The sequence below is a fragment of the Eschscholzia californica genome, unplaced genomic scaffold, assembly GCF_041429995.1.
Source record: "Eschscholzia californica isolate CP2 unplaced genomic scaffold, dmEscCali1.0.p SCAF_1, whole genome shotgun sequence".
Lineage (NCBI taxonomy): Eukaryota > Viridiplantae > Streptophyta > Magnoliopsida > Ranunculales > Papaveraceae > Eschscholzia > Eschscholzia californica.
Window position 1 is genome coordinate 53,646,822 of NW_028238198.1, and position 21,527 is coordinate 53,668,348.

General features: G+C 40.0%; 1 protein-coding gene across 1 annotated transcript; it reads right to left on the bottom strand.

Annotated features, from left to right (window-relative positions):
* Positions 1-17,182: 17,182 nt before the first annotated feature.
* On the bottom strand, positions 17,183-20,485 carry LOC147567614 (uncharacterized). Its single transcript, XM_086657451.1, has 7 exons — positions 20,240-20,485; positions 19,938-20,120; positions 19,744-19,802; positions 19,354-19,693; positions 19,126-19,215; positions 17,591-18,223; positions 17,183-17,476 (listed from the first exon to the last, which is right to left on the bottom strand). Exons 1-7 carry the CDS (start codon positions 20,483-20,485, stop codon positions 17,183-17,185), a joined length of 1,845 nt encoding a protein of 614 aa, XP_086513577.1.
* Positions 20,486-21,527: the final 1,042 nt, after the last annotated feature.

Genomic DNA, 21,527 nt, shown 5'->3' on the forward strand with positions numbered 1-21,527 from the left:
TAGAAATGGAAACAACCACTAACGGAATGGGGAAGCTTACTCATCCTTCTCACGCACTCTACCCTCTAATAATGTCTCCTAAAGGTAAACAGATACAAGTGATGGAATTGAAGATGATGAAATCTCGAGAATGTCGACGCCTTCAATGATAAAAGAATACTCAAACAACCTTTAAACTTGACTTTTTGCCTTGAATACTTTATTTTCCACAACACTTACACAAACACAAAATAACACATATAAACACTTTCTTTCTTTTTTTTTTTTTTTTTTTTTTTCGTTTTTTCCTTTTTCACTTTCTTTCCCTTTCTTTTCTTTTTTACACACATACCCAAACACCAAAACAAAAATACAACTAGTATTCTCAACAAATTACCATTATTTCACATTTTGCTTTCACATCCTTTCTTCTTTACTTTTCATGCCTTCATTCTCGAGAGTAGTATGATGAATGGATGGTGGAGTATCCGTTTCCCTAAAGTTGACACCATTATCGGGCTTCATGGACTACAAGAGTATGGTTTATTCGCTATCCTGATGTCACTCCTAGTGGTTAAGGAAGTTGAGCTCATGAGATCGTCTAAGCTCTATTGAAAGTTGCGAAGTTGAGTAGCTTTTCATTCTACTCGGAGTTAGCGCGGAAGAGTACACTCAAAGGCAATAAAAAGGCTCAGATATCTCACATGGGTTTAAGTCTCCACTAATGACTATTTTAGGTCACTTAGAAGTGTTCCTTCTTCCTTAAGATGATACTCACATGATAGCACACGAACACTAAAGGACTTAACATTCATGAAGAGACTAAGAGCATGCATAAGATTTATCGTGAAAGATACACATCCATCAACATACTTAAGAAAATCACTAGAATCATACCAAATCCACCCAAAAAAATTCAAATTTGGTCGAATTTGTTGAACTCTCTTGTCTTTTGAAATCTAAGGTCATGATGTCATGCGACCAAAAAGTCGTATCCCCATCCCCAAACTTAAAACTACATTGTCCTCAATGTTCTAAGCATATACTCACCAAAAGATAAGAGGTACAATAAGTTAAAGACAAGAGTGGAAGGATATTATCATAGCCGACGGAGATAAAAATTTATACTACCAAGACTTGTGTATTCGAGTTCGAAGTTGATGATAAGCCCATCGCCATCCCCAAACTTGGAACGAACCACGTCCCAAAAGTATACAAAGTGAGAAACACTCCTAACACATCAATATAAAACATAAGAATGAAGCATAAGCATGACCACATAAAAATAACCACTCACGCGGGATCACTCGATTGCATCAAGCTATGCAACTAGCTTTTGAGTCTCTCGTATGCACGAGAGCACGAGTTTTGCCTCGTGGAGGGTTTCCAGAGATGATACCCACAAACATCAAAGTCCATCTTAATCGGTTCAACGATCATAAAGCAAAAGACGAAAGATTTGGGGATCAACCCAAAGAAAGATATATACAGGTGCTAATCGTCTCACAATAATATCAAAGTAAAGAAGTGCACGTGAGACGACAAACGAAAAGAAGCCATCCCCAAACTTAGTGGGTGCACAATCCACTAAGTAGGCATAAATACAAGAAGCGACAACTAAGAAGTCATCTAAAGGATCAACATACATGTGTAGGGTCACGAGGTCAGTCGAAGGTAAAAAATCATCTGCAAGCTTAGTAGATAAAACATCCACTATGTCTATAGACGTCTTCGGGAAGACGTCTGAAATGTGCCAAAAGGGATCAATAATCGAGTCTGAGATTATGTGGAAGGTCAGACTAGGCTCTAAGGGTAATGCAGTAGGTTCGGGGACCAAGTTAAGGTCCATGATTTCCTTAGGTAAATGGTCTGACAAACTATCCAACATGTCTCTAACTACTACGTCATCAATATCCTCAAAGGCATCTAGAGCCTCGCTGCCAGTTATAATATCAAGCCTTCCTAACATGGCATCTAAGACTGACTCCTTACAAGTGTCAAAACTCGGAAAGTTCAGAATAGTGTCATTCCCAAACTTGCTCATATAGCCATCATTTTGAACATCGAAGTCTAGTGTAATCCTATCATGGTGAGACGATAATGGTCCAGGTAGCGAGCAATAAGGGTCATCGAATAATTCATGCTCAAAGGGTCTACCAGGAGCATCTTCGACATTTAAATTAAGACTAGGGTTAGGTGTATTATCCTCACCATCATTCCTAGTCTCCTCTTGAGTTTGGGTGGGAAAACCTCTTCCTCGTCGACGATAAGCTCCGACTCAATTCTATCAACAATTTTGAGCATCCATTCCGTGATCTCAGTTACATCTCGATTAAATCTAGTCTAGTACTCTAAAAATGCTTGAAGACTATCTTCAGAAGTCTCCTCGTAATGAGGCACATGAGTATAACTAGATGAAGACTCTCGCGGAACACGGATCATGGGACAATACTCGGTTAAATGATTTAAGCTCGCACAAATGGCACAAACCGAGTTAATGGTCTCCATGATCCTTTCTTCCCTACCTTCATGTAAATACATAGACTCGACTCTTTGAGTGGAATCATCGAGTCGGGAATTTCCATCGCTAAATGGACCGTTCATATATGTTCGTCGAAAATCACGAAGACTTCGACGTGGTCGATCAATGGTAATAGAACTACGGTCATCATTAAATGGAAAATTCATATATGAAGGTGTGGTCATCCCAAATGCTTGTTGATAGTCTCGAAGACTCCTACGGGGTTGGTTACCCTCATACTCATAATCCCTAAGACCATATTCATTACTAGTCTGACCGACTCCATACATTTGTCGATATTCGCCCATGGTCATCCTAGGTCGGTCAAGCTCAACTCGCCTATTCCTATCACTAGTCAGACCGTGCCTATATGCATGTCTACTGTCTTGGAGACTTCTAGGTGGTCGACTAGTATTAATGGCATGGGGATCACCGATGTAGTCACCATCCTCATCGTAAGGCCAATCATTATAATAATGTGCCATTTGTTCCAATGAGACGATACTATGAAACTATGTTCAATGATGATAACACATAAGCTATGAATGAAAACTAACACTTTCCAACCAATTGAACACAAGTACGAAAGAGAGAATAGAATACGATACTAGCGAAGGCCTCTTGCTTCGTTCCGCTTCTCGCTTTTCTACCCTTCTTGATTCTTTCTTTTCCTCCGTTCCTTGTGTCTTTTTAGCTCTTTTCGATAAAAAGGTACCTCAAAAGAACAACGAAAAGTAAGAAACTACGAAAATAAAAGAAAGTAAAACGTCTAAGTAAGAAAACAACACTAAACTAATGAACAAAAACAAACAATCGATATCCAAATTACTAAATCTATCCCCGGCAGCGGCGCCAAAAACTTGATGCACCCGAAAAGGTTGCACACCCAAGCGGAGGTATCAATTAGTAACCGGTAAAACCGGAGTCGATCCAAGGATAGGAGGGTAGCTCGAATATCGAAGGTCTTATCCCTCGGTTTAGATATTAAAGGCTTACTTAGACAAAAGCGGAAATAAACGAAGGTAATGTGAGGTTTATAATCGAATAAGCAATAAGAAAATAAAGTAAGTAAAACAAACTAAAATATCAATGTAAGAGGGCGAGAGAGATTTGAGAGAAGAGTTCGGAGGAACACGAGTCGGGGAACAACAAGTAAGAGAGGTTTCGAAGTCCGAGAATCCGATGTGGTGGACCTATAACTATGTACGGTCCAATCGAATGGATTGATGTAAATCTAGTCTCGATTCCTAAGGTGGACGTTCATAAGCACTACGTATGTCTGGAGATCATACTTAGTCAAACAAACTTCCTAAGCGATTAAAACCGAATCATCGAAAATATCGTCTAGTCGCCTAACTATGTGAAGTGCATGACAAGACACATGAAATTTGAATCTAGACTACGATCGATATCGATCACTTTGCCTAATCGATTAACTATGCGAAGTACTTGATAAGACACATGAAAAACGATTGAAACAAGTAATCAAAATAAGAGAACATCAATTTATCATCAAAACATTAAATCATATTAAACATAATCACGAATTCATCACATTTCATCTCATATAATCGACACACTAAAGTTAGCTAAACATGGTGATTGACTAAGAAATGGAAAGAAAATGATGAGAGAGTCCCCCTTTTTCGACGTGGTTCGAGGCTAAGATGGTCGGAAAATATGAGTCTTTAAGGTGCAGCCGATCTCCCCTTAGCAAAATTATGGGTTCCCCATAGCGACCATCATCATCTTCTCCATTTAGAACTCAACCTCCATTAAAGCTAAACCCTAGCTTTCTCTCTCTAGCAACCTTTAGCTCAAAATCAAATCAAACCACATGGGAAGCAAGACAAGATGATGGGGAGTAAAAGCCCTAAGGTTTCCGGCCAAAAGAGTGGTCGGAACACCATGAAAAGTCCGGCCAAAGAAAGACATGAAATCCGGCCAAATCATGGAATCCAACCAAAAAAACTTAGATCCGAGCCAAAGGAGTGCTTCCCGAGCCAGTGCACGCATCCTTGGCCGCATCCCGTGCTGCAGTCGCACGTTCCCGAGCTTGGAAGCTGCTGCTCCGTGCTGTTGTTGCTGTGTGTGCCGAGAGCTGCTCCTTTGTTGCTGTTTCCGGTCGTGAGAGCTTCCCATCCCGTGCTTGCTGGTCCCGGCTGAGAAGATGAAGATTCGGACCGCCGCTGCTGTTTCTATGCTTTGCGCGTCCCAGTCGAAGCTCCCTGGCTGCTACCCGAGCTGCTGTGTATGCCGGCCTAGCTTGGCCGACCTTGAGTGTTGGTCGGCCAAGCGAAGGCCGGCTCTTCCTTCTTCTTCTTGCTCCCTCTTCAAACTCTTGAAACCTTAGTTTCTCTAGCACCCTTGATGAAGAACCCTAGCCTCCTCCTCTCTCCCTTGCTTCTTAGTGAAGAAGATGATGAATAGTTCATTCCCTTGATTCCTTTTTCTCACTTGTGTATACACAACCCTAGACTTAGTCAAACTTGACCAAGTCTTGGACCATTTTGACTTGGACCAAAAAGGTGCCCATAGAATCTCAATTATTCTCTTCCTCTTTGGGCTGTTGGGTTGGGCTTCTTTCTAAAGCAAGGGAGTGTCTTCATCTTGTCTCTACATTTAGAACCAAGGGGGGTGCCTTCATAGAATCCTTGTTTCAAGACCGAACCTCGGCTTCTTTCATTCACAACTTCTCCGTCCCAACTCCGAATCAACTTCCGTTTTCACCGTCGGGCTCGTCATTGACTTCACTTGTTGTTTGACTTTTGATTTTGACCAAAATACCCCTGGTGCCCTTTTCCTCCCTTTTGCCGCATAAGATGAACATGTGATCATTCGCTCTCTTTATTCCGAATTACACGCCAAACCCCAAATAAACTACCTAGCAATAAAAACACATAAATAATTAGAACTAAAACTCTTAAAGAACTAACTCATCAAAGTTAAGTGACCTAAATGTGGCATTTTAACGCCACATCAGTAGCCAAAGGGTTTACACAGCGAGAGGGAATTGACTTCAATGAAGTATTTTCTCATGTCGTTAAACGTAGCTCTATTAGAGTATTACTTGTTATGGTTGATTTGTATGATATGGAATTGAAGCAACTTGATGTTAAGGCTGCGTTCTTACATCGGGAGTTGGAGGAACAAATCTATATGCGTCAACCAAAGGGTTTTGAGATTCTCAGGAAAGAAGACCAGGTTTGTTTGCTGAAGAAATCCTTAATTGGATTGAAACAATCTCCTACCCAGTGGTATAAGCGTTTTGATACCTTTATGGTCGGAAACGGTTGTGATAAAAGCAAATATGATAGTTGTGTGTATCACAGGTGATGATGCACAAAATATCCAGACGTTGACTAGCGTCTGAAGAGTCAAGATCGAGCCTGAAGTCTCTTGGATCGACTCGGCTTAAGGCAGCAAGGCGGCTTAAAAGCGACGATCCGCCTCCCAGGCAACTTGAAATGTAGACTTACGTTGCCGCCTCAGGATCGCCAAGAACTCATCTCCGCCTTTGAAAGTTGTTATTACCCTCTGACGGTTCAACTCGGCCAATTCGAAAATGTTCTTACGAGAAGCCTCAAGATCAGCTTTGTCTTTGCCCCTCTGTTGAATCAGAGTAGCTTCTTTCTCCTGGAAAGCTTGAAGTCTTTTCTCCAGAATGGTAACACGAGCATCAGACTGAGAAGGACTGAAGTTCAGCGTTGGCCCTAGATTGCTCCGCTTCCAACTTCCACGAATCCCGCTCGACAGAGATTATCCTCACATCATTAGATAAGATTTCAGCCTCGGCTTTATAAGACAAAGCATCTCTCTCAGCTTTTGCAAGCTGGGACTCCAAACGCTCGATCGAAGATAATTGGGACGCAACGTCATGGCTAACCTGATAACTCTGAAAAGGAGGGGAACGCGAAAAAAATCAGATAGGGGAAGAGAAATGGAAAATGAAGAACCAGGAAAAGAAATACCTCATTTTGGAAGTGAAGGTAAAAACCGTCGATCAAAGAAACCATACGACGAGAAAGATCCTTCGGCCAGTTGGACATCTTCGCCGTTAAACTCAGGCCCGGCGAGGTTTTCCCTTTATCAGCCGAGGAATGAATACTCGCTTTAGTCCTGGAGGCCACATCTCCATGACCAATCAAGAAAGGAACAGGAGGAGAGGAACTGGCGGGGATCGAATGAGAAGCTGAACCGAGAGGTTTCCGAATAACAACGCCGGCTGAACTCCGACTGACCAAAGACTTGGTACGAGATTTTTTGACACCAGAAGAAGACATAATATCTTCAGCCCTAGCCCGTTTTCCTAGGAAAGCTAAAAAGAAGAAGAAGGACAAGAAGATCAGACGCACAAAGAAATGCCGAAAATAAAAAGAAGAGACATCTCCAACCAAAACTCACCAGGAAGAGAAGGGAGCGTCTGTTGCTGATAAAGAGCCTGCAGATCGGCGACGCTTTCGGGAATGAAACCCTATTTCCCCCTATCCAGAGCGGTTAAAGTTTCAAACATCTAATGTCTCCCTCATCAGGGATGATTTTTGGGCGTACGTGGGAAGAACCAGGTACACGAAAAGCAAAACCATAGTCTTCGGATGAAAGGGAGGGACGAACAAAAAGAAATATATCCTTATAAACCTTAGGGATATTCGGAGCAGAGAAGAACGAACCGAAACGAGAAGAAAAATAATGCCAGCATTGATCACTGGACTTAACGGAAAAAATCTTATCAAAAGCATAGAGACTCGCTTTCTCACCCTGATGAAGGCAGAGGAAGAAAAACGCCATGATAGTCATCACGGCATTGGGGCTCAGTCGGAAGAGCTGCAGCCCATAATGGTTCAACAGTTCAGCAAGAAAGAGCGGGAAAGGAACCACCAACCCCAGGTTGAAGAAGACCTCGTACACACCAACGCGACGGTCATCAGTAAGACAAATCTTGTCCTCAGCCGAGGGAAGAAGAAGCTCGACAGTAGCCAGAATCGCATGACTAGCTCGAAGAATGTCGATGTCCTCTTAAGTCATCCGACTTGTGAAACGATTTTGGCCGGAGAAACCAGCGGCAGGAGGAGGAGTCGCCATTCTATTTTAGAGACAAAAAAAGAATATCACAACTCAAGAAGTGAAGACCTGACCAGACGAAGAAAGTGAAGAAGAGGATACGGGCAAATCAAGAGGCTTAAATAAGAACCAACTTAGGGGTTCGAGCTAACGCGCGCCGGGCTCGTAGGAGAAAGACGCGTGGCGACAATCAGTCGGCGTTAGGAAACCCTAACATCCCTTTAACCATCGACCAGAATCATCGATGGCTCACGTTACTCGACAGATGGCGAACGATTAAAGAGCTCTAGGAAGAACGATCGTCCCCCACTCATAAGGAACCACGCGTCAACGGTAGCTGTCATACACAGTAACCTAAAAAGATCAAAGCCGAAAGCGCGTGATCAGAAGATCAGATTCGTGACGTCATAAAGATCGCGCATGGAGAAGAGATTAATTACTCGGGCAGAAGTGAAGACGTGTCTTGGGAGAACAAACCACATGTCAAGAGAAAACACAGCAGGATGGTTCTGGCAAAAACAACGCTTAATGAGAAATGATCTCCACTTAGCAGATACCAATCAGCTCTGGAATATCAACAAAGAAACTGAGCACTACGAAACAGCTTAGGTCTAGGTAAGACCCAAAGAGTTTCGCGAAACAGCTCTGGGACAGGTATTACTCTCGACTTCAGGTCTTCAAATAAAGTATAGACACACGAGTTACTTCTACTCCTTAGTCTCTTTACTTTCAACTAAGGAGTGGTGGGACTCATGATGATGCACAAAATGTCCAGACGTTGACTAACGTTTGAAGAGTCAAGATCAGACCTGAAGTCTCTTGGATCGACTCGGTTTAAGGCAGCAAGACAACTAAATACCTAATGGTCCACCACATTTTCACCTAACTGGGAAGTCGGCCGGAAGAAACCAGCTCTGCACAAAACGCCCTTGACATGGATAGATCATCCGTGGGGTCTCAAAAGGAAAAAGGAGGTCTCCACAGGTTCGGCCCATATCTTACGCCCAGAACTGGGGAGATATCAGCGCTGCGCGACCTAAAGACTTAATCCCGAACTTTCTAGAAAGATCTCAGTCGGCCACATATCTTGAAGTGTTTGAGCCCGATTCAACTCCACGTATCTAAAGGAGGAAACTTCTCCTTTAGAGTCTATCACTCCGGCAAGATATATACAAAGTATCCTTGAACTTAGAAACTTTCGCTTATCAAAGATCCGGGATAGACTCAAAGAGAAACCCTAGATACGCTAAAGAGGAAACTTCTCTTACGGTTTGACGCAACCGCCTCACCACCGCCACTAATTACAATCGGCCTAACTTCACCTATAAAAGGCCCCCCGCATTGTCCTTCTCAGGCCACGATCTCTTCACCCCGAAAAGATCACCCAATACTCAGAGTTCCCATAACTCGCCCCCCAAAAGGATCAATCAATATTCATTCTTTTACTGCAAAGAGAACCCTGACTGTCTTGAGCGTCGGAGCAGTTTTCGAACCCTTTGCAGGTTTTTCCTCCTCGGGAACAGGCAAACAGGAGCAAGGAGCGAGGAACTGGAGCGAGGAGCAAGGAACTGGAACAGAGAAGCAGAGCAGAGAACCAGGGCTGAACAGAGGAATCTCTCCCCTCGTAACAGAATATACCATCGTAACGGAGGCTATCATGCATCAACTCCCTTTTTCATGCTGATTTAGCGGGAGGCCAAATTTCGACATCAGCATTTGACGCTAGAAGGAGGGGATCTCTCCAGCAAACCATCAGATTCGGTAACCCGAACCTCATTCAATACCCTTTTTAGAACTAACTATCTCTCCTGAGATCCTGAGGCAAACATGCTAACAGAAGACCGAACACCCTGGGAAGACCCGGAAAGGTCCCTATATCTCATAATGCTCTCAGCACCCCTCGAGTGACTGAAGGTCGAAAGAAAGAGGCGGGAGAAGAAAATAACAAAGCTCCAAAGGGACCTGGACATCGCGGAAACTACGCTGAAATCCTTGCTCGAGAAGAGTTCCAAATAAGTAGACGATCTGAAAATCCCCACTTTCGGAAGGCCCGCCAACAAGAAGATTGCTGACTTGAGCCAAGGAGGCCAGGCCAGTAGCCAAGCGCCCCGAAGGACGACACTCACTGATGCAACGATCAAACGTTTGTCAGCACTGGCGAAGGAGCTCAGCAGCATATTGAAGACCGTAGCGAAAGAATTCGCAGAGGAAGGAACAGAGTACGAATCCGTGAGCGAAGGAAGTGTCAACGTCATAGCTGGTGGGCCAACTCGTGGGGAAGACAGGGGGAACAAGCGACGTCGGAGGAATCACGAGATCATGACAATACGCGACTAGGCCTCACCCCCTATGATCTTCACTAACGATGACCTAAAAGGGGTAATTACACCCCACGCAGACCCCCTGGTGATAACATCACTAGTCGCTAATTGGAAAATAGGGTGCATCCTAATCGACACAGGGAATTCCACAGAAATCATAAGCCGGACGTGCCTTCAGAAACTTCAGGTAAGAACGCATCACACCGAAACTTATGATCTTTACTTAACAGGTTTTGGCAAAGACCGAGTACGAGCCGGGGGAAAAATTACCTTGCCCATACTTATCGGGGAAGGAACGACCAGCAGAGCGCTGATGCTAGAGTTCGTAATCGTCAACGAACTACATACATACAACATTATCCTTGGAAGGAATTTCTTAAAAGAATCACGGGCTATAATCTCATTGAACCACCTAGCTATGAAATTCTCGATTCCGGGAACGGACCGTGTGGGCACAAGGAAGGGAGATCAGGTGGCCGCCAGAGAATGTTATGCGGTTTCAGCTCGGCATTGTCGACGTCGGGCAGTGGTTCCCACCCTCGAGAACACCAGAGAAATCGCCGACTCCAGCCGTATGGTGGACATGCAGGAGTAGCGCCAGTAAGGTCAGTATCACCCCCAACCTCACCTCAATTATCTTACGAGTAAAGGCCATTAGGCGAGAAAAGTAGCACTTCTAGCTACATATTTTACCTAATAAAATTAAATATTTCAGCCAATAGGCAGGAGAAGTAGCACTACTAGCTACATATTTTACCTAATAAAATAAAATATTTTCAACCAATAGGCAGGAGAAGTAGCACTACTAGCTACATATTTTACCTAATAAAATAAAATATTTTAGCCATTAGGCAGGAGAAGTAGCGCTACTAGCTACGTATTTTATCTACCTATCAAGTCGCGGACCTTTTGTTTTGTACTCTGAGGGTTGTTGGACTTTCTTGTAGTCGTAGGGTTGGTGTTCTTTCCTGATCTACCTATCTTGTTCTCCTTTCCTTACGAGCTCCTCTATCAAGTTCTTGAGGTGTTGGCAGTTATCGGTTCTATGGTCGACCCTCGGTGGAAGGCGCACCAAGCCGTCATGTCCCGTGGACCAAATTCTTCCTTGTCATCATTAGGTTTAGGCAAACTGCACTTTATCTTTTGAGACGAGGATTTCCAAGATTTCCTCCCAGCCTTTTGTTAAAGGGGTGAATGCGGAGAAGTCGGACCTCCCTCGCCTGCTTCGGTAGGGCTCTTTAGGGGGCCTTGCTTCTTCGTGTTCCTCTCTTCTAGGTGGTTCCCCTTCCTACGGGATTCTAGCCACCTCCTTCATCCTTCGACAGTTTTCTTCATTCCTTATGAATTGTTAAACTCTTTCTATCAGTTCTCCAAGTGCTTCAGGTTCTTTGCTCGAGATGTCACGTATGATGTCATCCTGTTCCTCACTCCAGCTCTGGTTCTACACTCCTGCTTATTGATTCCTGGGGAAAACCTGCAAAGGGTTCGAAAATCGCTCCGACGCTCAAGACAGTTAGGTTGCTCTTTGTAGTAAAATAATGAATATTGATTGCTCCTTTTGGGGACGAGTTATCGGAACTCTGTGTAAGTGGGGATCTTTCTAGTCGAGAGATCGTCTCTTGTGGAAGACGATGGGGGGCCTTTTTATAGGCTGAAGTAGACCGGTTGTGATTAGACGGTCTAGATTAGGCGGTTCTGATCCACCGTTTAGGGAAGTTTTCCAGTGTTCGTGGTTAGGGTTTCCCTTGTAGTTATCTCGTATCTAGTTTAAATAGAAGTTTCTAAGTTCAAAGATCCTTCGTAGATATCATGCCGACGTGATAGCTCTTCTAGGAGATGTTTCCTCCATTAGGACTCTTGAAGTCCAAGCTTGCTTAAACACTTAAGATTTGTAGCCGACTGAGATCTTTAAAGAGATTCTAGGATTGAGTTATGTTTTGCTCTGTTTTATTCCAAACTCATGCTTAGCTTCATGTTTGTCACCTATCATGAAAACATGCGTAAGTTATTAGAAATAACACCCGAAACGAACTAATTAGTCTAAGTTAGGGGCATCAAATGTGACATTTTCATGTCACATCACCGCACGCTGACCGACTTAATCCTGAATATTCCTAAAGATCTCAGTCGGTAACAGATCCTAAGTGTTTAAGCAAGTTTGGACTTCAAGAGTCTTAAAGGTGGAAACATTTCCTAGAAGATCTATCACCTCGGCAGGATATCCACGAAGTATCCTTGAACATAGGAACTTCTACTTATCCTAGTTATGAGATAAACCAAAAGGGAAACTCTAACTATGAACTGTAGGAAACTTCCCAATCGGTGGATCATAACCGCCTCATCTACACCGTCTATCACAGTCGGTCCAATTCAGCCTATAAAAGAGCATCACATCGCCTTCTCAAGGCACGCTGAGTAAGTTCAATACATTCCAAAAAAGTTCACTCAATACTCAATCTTTTTAGTGCAAAGAGCAATCTCACGGTCTTCAACGTGGAAGCAGTTTCCGAGCCCTTTGCAGGTTTTCCCCTAGAGTTCTAAGGAGCAAGGAGGAAGGAGCTGGAGCAGGAAGAAGGAGTATCTATCGACCATACTAAATATCCGTTCATAACAGACACTACCATGCATCAAGTCTCAATTTCTTGCTGATTAACAGGAAGACAATTTTTTACATCAGCAATTACCTTAAATCAAAATGCAAATTTAGATTTGAATGATAGAAATAACAGAGGCAAGTTATCTTTTTCCTTAAGATAGTGAACACCCTGGGATTACTACCGAAACCAGTACGAGTGTTTGCGGCTTTACCTTTCAGTTTGACGATGAAGGTATTTCGAATATCTGAAAGTGGTCGAACTTAAACAAACACTATAAACTTCTTTGATGAATTGACTCATGAATTTAGATGAAATATTTTATCTTAAGTACTCTAGAATACTCTCTTTCTAAGGAGAAATCCACTGGAAAAAAACGAAATCAGATCTAGAGTTGTTTTGGATCATATAAACAGGAATTTAATGGATACATGCTTTAGGGACGTGTTTGTTGGATATGGGTAACTATTGGACGGTTTGCACTATGGAAGTGATGGTTGATGAGACATGAAAATGTCCCATCTGAATCTCTTAACTCGGCGAAAACATCGTGATCAAGACACATTTGAGGGGCATTTTGGTCATTTTAATGACAAGGGTATTCTGGTCAATTTTAGTGCTTAAATGAAAACTAGAGTCCATGACGAGTCCGTCGGTGGAAACAGATGTCAAATCGGAGTCCGGATGAGGAAACTATAGTGGGTCAAAGATTGAGTCAAAAGCAAGGTCAACATTGATCCTTAATGACACGTGGCACAGAACTAATGGGAGACCGCGGTTCATCTGGACGTTTTCGGGCTACCTTCGGTCAGTAAGTGATATTCGGGATTTTCACCGAGGGATGCTTCCATGTGACGCGATGCAGTGTATAAGGTAGTCCGGGAGGATCGAGGTTGTACGTGTTCGTCATCTTTCATCCGACGGTCAACCTACTCAGGCGTACACTAAGTCGGTAATCCCTGCTACAGCAGATCTTCTCAAATGTACTACTAGCTAATCGATTAGCTGGGTCCTTTCCTCACTTTTCTCTCACGTGACACCTAGCTGGCAATTTAATTGGCATATTCTTATCCCTTTTATTCTTTCTATCTTGTCTTTATCTTCTTAGATAAAGATAGAAACAACTAAAGAGCGGGAAAGGTATAGAGATTTGGCTGAGATTAGATTTTAAAAGAGTATCAAATCTTTTTAAGAGAAAGAAAATATAGCAAAGAGGGAGGAAGCTTGCTTGGTTGGCTCGGTTTGAAACAGGGATTTATAGAGATTGTGGAATTGATTCCATTATGGCTGGAAAATCAAAATAAACAATGGAGATGATCTTGACAGTGGACAAAGTTAAATCTAGAAAGAGATATAGGTTCTATTTTGGAAAGACATATTCTCTTTGATCTTCTCAGTTGGTTTGGTTATTTAGAGGAAAGAGAAGAGAGAAGAAGGGGGATCTCGGTTGGGGAGGTCGAATTCTCTCCTTTAGCTCAACTAACAGAAACATTAGAGAGAGAGAAAGAAGGTTCATCATTATACCATTTATCTTTTCTTCTTCTTCTTCTGTTGTTAATCTTTTAGTGAGAGAAAGAATTATCAATAAAGAAAGAGAGAAAGAATTGTAAAGAGAGAGTTGTAACAGAAAGTTGAATAAGAAATTGTGTTTGATATTTATAGTTTTCTTTTACTTCTTCATTATTTTCTCTGATCCTTTCGGATATAGTAGAGAGAGAAAGAGAGAGTGATTTAAGAAGAAAGAAACTGAAGAAGAAAACAGTGGAGATTTCAGAAAGTAGAGAGATAAAAAAGAGTTGGAGAAGACGAGAAAACAGTGGGGAAATAATTTTCTCACCAGGAAATCGTTTCCGGGAAGACGAGAAAATTATTTTCCCTAAGGGTCTGTTTGGCAGAATTTTGGGAGAAACAGAAGGAAATCATTTCCCTAAGGCCCTGTTTGGTTTGGAAATAGCGAAAAAGTTAAGTTTTCTTCCATTCTCTTTTATTATTCATATTTATTTAAATCTCGATCATGATTAGCTAAGACTCTCCATCTAGGGTTTTACGATGAAACCCATTTTTGATCTTTTAGAGATATAATTTTTATTGATTAACTCTTGATTAATGCTTCATAGTTTAATTCGTTTTAGTTTGATAAATAGATTTTCTTTTCACTATTTATACTTTTCGAATTGATGCATCGTGCTTATGTTAAATCATTTGACGGTTCATACTTATTAATTGATAAATAGTAGTTTAGAGATTTATTTATTTAAAATAAAATGATTACATTGTTATGTTTTATTCGGTTTTAACGAAAACATCTCCCGGAATTAGGATAGTTCATTATCCGAAATTCTGAGTTATAAAAAAAAAGAAAAGAATTAACCATTTTAAGTATTTGTTTCTAAAGGTGATTTTATGTGGTGAATTTCTAAAATCCTAGGTCCTCTCCCTCATTTGAGTTCATTTTTATTTCCGTTATTTTATTTAAATATTTTTATCACCAAAAACCCAAAAACAATTTTCTAAGCAAAACCGATTTATTTCCAAGTCTTAGAATAGGTTTCACTTAGTCTCTGAGGAACGAACCGGTCTTACCGGAATTTATTACAACTTGACACCCGTGCACTTGCGGGTGTAGACCTATTTAGGGTAACCTTTCTAGGCCCATCAATGGTTTATCAAGATCTGTTGGATCGAGAGTGCAAAGGGTGGGATGAACGTCATCCGTAGGATGATCCCGAATTGTGCTCACCTAGCGCCTAAATCAAGTCATAACTCTATCAAACTTCGATCGAGAATATCTCATTCATCCGGAATCGGATTTGAGCGATTCTTGATTCTAAATTGAAGAGCTCGGCGAGACAAACACAATGGTATGTCTATATCTTAAGTTTAACTATCTGAACCGATCCAAAATCGACTCCGATTCCAACACATCTTTCGGAGCATCATCACATTTTTTATCTCCATCTCGGCTAGAACAGAGGAGTGATAGTTCTTCAAGGGACTCCATTATTTCTATTCTTCATTGTTCGGCAGAGAGCAACTTGTAAAGTGAGAAAGATAGAAAATAGAAAATATAGAGTATTTGTAGAGGGAGAGTATGAAAATTCAACTTATTTTTGTAGAGAGAGAAAGGGAGAAACAAAGAATGTAGAAGGAAGATAGAGTTCTCTTTTTTTCTTGGATTTATACCATTTCATAGAGAGAAAAAATCTCCCTTGATTCATCTTCTTCATCATATTATTATCATTATAAAGAAGCTTCTTATTCGGTGATTTCTTTTTACCTTATCTTTGATTTTATAATGAGAATGTTTCTTATGATCATGATGATATGCATGGTGAATATGAGTAGCTAAGTTCTTTCTAGTCTAGGGTTTTGATGAATTTATGGTTTTACAAGAACATTGATTTATTATCTTAATAGTTTGATGGGCAATTCATGTGACTTGATTTTGATAAATATTCGTAATTTCTTCTTCGATTAAATTTTTAAGTTGATTAGTCATATTTAGAGTAACATCTTTAATAACCAATACTTCTTAGTTAATAGGCGAATGTTGAGAACGTGTCTAATCTTTCATTACCTATGCTTCATAAATCTTGATCCGTCGTGTTTAGTTTAGGTTCTTTAATGATGAGTAGTTGATAGGCAATAGTTCGAGTCTTAAAAATCGATCACAGCGAGTCACGGAATAGATACGTTTTGAATAAATATTTATGCCTGATTATAACGGATTCAAACCCTAGACTTCTCTCCTACTGATTTCTTTCATTGTTACTTATTTCCGTTATTTGTTTTCGTTATTTTTCTTTAGTATTTTATGTTTAATAGAGAAAGATTGATTTTGAATGATACTTTATTCATCTCATATGAGAATATATATAATGTTACATGGTAGACAAGAATAGAAATAAATATTATGTTTATGTTACAATTTCCTAACACGGGTAACTATATATTTATAGATAGTATTATTTCCTATGTAATAATAGTATTTCGTATAAGATAATATTGGGTGATTCACGTTTCCATGATTCACGCCAATACTCCCCCTGAAGGTGGTGCATAGATATCATCAATGCCCAGCTTGACAAGTGAATCAGTGAAACTTTTACTGGGTAACGCCTTTGTTAGAATATCAGCTAGCTGTTCTGTTGACTTAACATAAGGGATTTCAATAAATTTTTCCTCTATCTTCTCATATATGAAATTCCGATCAATTTCAACATGTTTAGTTCGATCATGTTGCACTAGATTTTCTGTAATATTAGCAGCAGCCTGGTTATCACAATATAATTGCATAGCTTTGTCAGGAGGAAAGCCAAGCTCCCCCATAAGTATTTTCAGTCATAAAATCTCACAGATATCTTTAGTCATTGCCCTGTACTCGGCTTCTGCACTTGACATAGATACGACCTTTCGTTTCTTACTCTTCTAAGTGACTAAGTTACCACCGACAAATGTGAAATAACCAGAAGTAGAACGTCTTCTTTCACCTTTGCCACCCCAATCCGAGTCTATATATCTTATAATATTCTCGTGTCCATGGTTGGAAAACATAAGCCCCTTTCCTGAAGTTGACTTTAAATATCATAAGATTCTTACAACTACCTCCATATGAACTTCACTAGGATTGTGCATGAATCGGCTAACAACACTACCTACATATGCAATATCAGACCTAGTGTGGGATAAATTGATCAAACGACCAACTAGCCTTTGATATTTCCCTTTGTCAGTTCTACTTGATCAGGAAGCTCTACCATCCCATGATTTTGTTCTATGAGTGTACTTATCGGCTGACAATCAAGCATGCCAGTTTCTCTCAACAAATCAAGGACATATTTCCATTGAGACAAAAATATTCCCCTTTTTGACAGAGTAATTTCAATACCGAGAAAGTAAGCATTCTTCACATCATATTGTTGTAAAGTCCAGTTAAAACTCGCAATAAGTGACAACAATACTCGAACTGTATTAATCTTTGCTACTGGAGCAAAAGTTTCCTGATAATCAACACCATATGTTTAAGTAAAACCCCGAGCAACTAGTCTCGCTTTATATCTATCTATGGTTCCATCAGGTTTATGCTTGATAGTAAAAATCCTTTTACAGTCAACTGGCTTCTTTCCTTCTGGAAGCGGTACTAAATCCCAAGTTTTATTCATGTCAGCGGCACATATTTCTTCAGTCATTGCCTTTCTCCAAGTTAGATTTGCCAAAGCATCCTGGACTCTAGCTGGAATAATAATATCACTCATTTGATTTACGAAGGCCTTGACTGACGTAGGTAAATGATCTGTTGACACATAATTAGCAACAGGATACCTCATACTCTTTGAGTTATCAAGTGAATATCTATGTGGAGGCTTACCTCGGGTGCTTCTAGGTGGAAAACTATACATGTCATTACTTAGAGCAACTGGTATGTCATTGTTAGTTAAACAGTTAGTATTAAGACTTCGTTCAGTACATACCTCAGTTTCAGGAATAGAAGGAGAATCATTGGATGGTACCGTAGAGAAGGGACTAGTATTAGTAGTAGATATAGGTGTAGTTGGTTCTGTATGAACAATCATAACTTCTTCTACAAGGTTCGATGCTATTAAATCTATTACCGCAATATTAATATCTTTATTTGATTGTTCTAGTTCTTCAATGAAATCTTGAAGTAGCTTCCTCCAATTCATCTCTTGGACAACAATAGTCTCCCCCGCAAAAGAAGAATTAGATATCGACGAGGAAAAATACATCTAATGTTCAGAGAATGTTACATCCATAGTGACAAACGATTTACGAGTAGGTGAGTGATAACACTTGTACCCTTTCTGATGAGGAAAATAACCGACAAACACACACTTCAAAGCACACGGATCTAGCTTTGTACGTTGGAATTTAGGAATGTGAACAAATGCTACACATCCAAACACTCTAGGTACCAAAGTCAACTGAGAAGGTATAGACACATTGAGAAAGTTTCTCTAGTGGAATTTTGAAATCCAACACTTTACTTGGGACACGATTAATTAAATAAACTGCATGTGTTATTGCGTTCTTCCAGTAAGTTGGTTGCATACTAGCACCAATGAGACATGAACGTGTTTCTTCAAGTAATTGACGATTTTTCCCTTCTGCTACACCATTCCGTTAAGGGGTATGTGGGCACATGATTTCATGAATAGTACCATGTTTTTGAAAATATATTTTTAACTCATGATTAACATATTCACCACCGTTATCCGAATGAAGAATCTTAACCGTAGTAGAAAATTGTGTTTGTATCATCTTATAAAAAATTCGAAAGCATTCTTGTACATCATTTTTGTGTTTCATAAGATATAACCATGTCATACGGGTACAATCATCAACAAATATTAGAAACTAACGATAATCAGATACGGTAGATAGCGGAGCAGGCTCCAAACATCAGAATGAACTAACTCAAAGGGTAACAAAGTTTTATTTTTACTACAATAATAATAATAAGAATCCCGGTGGATTTCTGCTAAAATGCAAGTCCCACAATTAAAATTTGAAATATCACAACCCGAAAATAGACGAGGAAATAAATATTGCAAGTAACAAAATGAAGCATGACCTACCGATTGTTCTAGAACCAAATCTGATCTTCCTTAACATAGGATGACCCTGTTACTGCTAACCCCTTTCTGATGCAGACATCATCCACATAATACATCCCCTTTCTCTTAGTACCACGCCCAAATATCTCCTTGTTGTTGAGATCCTGAAGTAGACAAAAACAAGAATACATTAATACTAAACAATTTAATTGTTCGGTCACTTGTGCCACAGACAAAAGATTATTAGATAATGAAGGAACCAGTTATGTGTGCTTATGTGACAATGAGGGTGTTAAATTAACAGTTCCGGAATTTGTAACGGGTACAGACACACCATTAGAATTATCAATACGAGAGCAGTGAGGTGCACCAAGATTAAATAATATACTAGCATCATAGGTCATGTGATCCATAGCTCCAGAATCAATGAACCAGCCAGGATCCTTTGAAGCATCAGAGGAGAGAAGAGCGAAACTACCTAATTGTTGTATCAATCTTGGATCAAGAAGAGAGACACCATAAATCGATGGTTGTGTATCAGAAATAAAAGTCACTTCTGGATATAATTGATGTGGTGTTGTTGCAAGAGTTGCTTTTTCTCCACCTTTCTTATTTTTCCCTTCTCGCTTGTGTTCATTGTAACTGTCCCACTAATCTGGATATCCGTTCTTCCTAATATAATTTTCAATTACATGCTTAGAACTCCCACAATGTTTGCATCCTCCTGAAGAACCATTAAACAGAGATGGCCCTAAAAGTTTAGCAACAATAGCCATATTAGTATCAACGTTTAGCATTGTGTTTCGGTGTTTCTCTTCACCCCTAACAATTGCAAAAGCGAATCTAAATTCGGAAATGGGTATGTAAGAAGAATATCACTTCGAACATGATCATAGACATCATCAAGGCCTGCAAGAAATACATAAACTCTATCTTCCCCAATTTCTTTCTGTCGAGCAAGAACAACATCAGGTTGTGTGAATTGAATTGATTTACGATAATCAAATTCATCCCAAATGACACGTAAATCAGCAAAATATGTTGATACAAGTTTACCAGTCTGTCTCATCTGTATAGATTTACGTTTTAATTATAAATTACTGACCGGTCTGCTCCTTCAAAATAAGTCCGAGAAACAGCTTTCCAAATGGCCTTAGCTGTTGGTAAATGAATAAATAAATTCATCACATCTGGTTCCATAGCACCAATAAGCCATCCTTTAACAATTGCATTTTCTATACACCATTTATCATATATAGGATCTTGTATTTGAGGTTCAGAATTTCTTTCGTTAATATAACCTAGTTTACTTCGTCCAGCTATAAACGTCTCAACCACTTGTGACCAAAGTGGATAATTGATACGATTTAATTTTACATCATAAGGAATAGACATAGGCTCACTAGTATAGTAAGACGATTGTCCGGTGTTCATAGTCTGAGAACCAGACCGTCATTGACATATTTGGTGAATCATACATCTTATAATGTAGGATGTATATAATATATTGATAATAGTAAAAGATGACTTATAATCAATGTATGTAACACAACCAACCTTAATAGTAGAGATAATGGATGACAAGCACTGTCAACGCACCAAAAGAAAACTGAAGATGCCGAAAAAGAATTAAAACTTCGTACCTAATCAAGATTAATACAACCTAGATAAAAAATACTCTATATCTACACACAACCAAACCTTGATGTAATGATAGTAAAAGCAACGTCGGTGATGTATTCTCCGATAGTCGACGTAGCGGAAGCGAAATTTTAAATAACCTGCATTGATGTCATGTTTAATAGAGCAAGATTGATTTTGAATGATACTTTATTCATCTCATATGAGGAGTATATTTAATGTTACATGGTAGACAAGAATAGAAATAGAGATGGGTCTATGTTACAATTTCCTAACACTGGTAACTATATATTTAACGATAATATTATTTCTTATATAATAATATTATTTCCTATATGATAATATTGGGTGATTCACATGTCCATGATTCACGCCAACATTTTATTGCTTCGTTTCATCACAAAACCAATTTCGACGAAAAACGGAGCTAGTTCTAAGTTTTATAATAAGTTTGACTAAGCATCTGAGGATTGACCTCGGTCTTATCGAGATATTACTTAACACCGGTAAACTTGAGGGTGGAGACCTTTTAGGGACCATCAATTATCCTTACCTCCTATCTTCTGAAGGGGGTCAAGAATACAATTCAGGTCACCTATTACTACCCTAAGGCTTCCAAGAGTTGCTAATGCTATACAAAGCTTTCCAAGGGCGAGTTTATTTTTCCTATAGGGGCTCTTATAAAATCCAGTGACGTAGACATTTTGACCATCTATGTCATGGAAACAAGCATGGATCATATTATTAGTAGATGCAGTGATCGTGATTTTAAGGTTAGTTTTCCAGTATAAGGCAAGGTCACCCGCCTTGTTGATGGGGTCTACTAAGTAGCAAT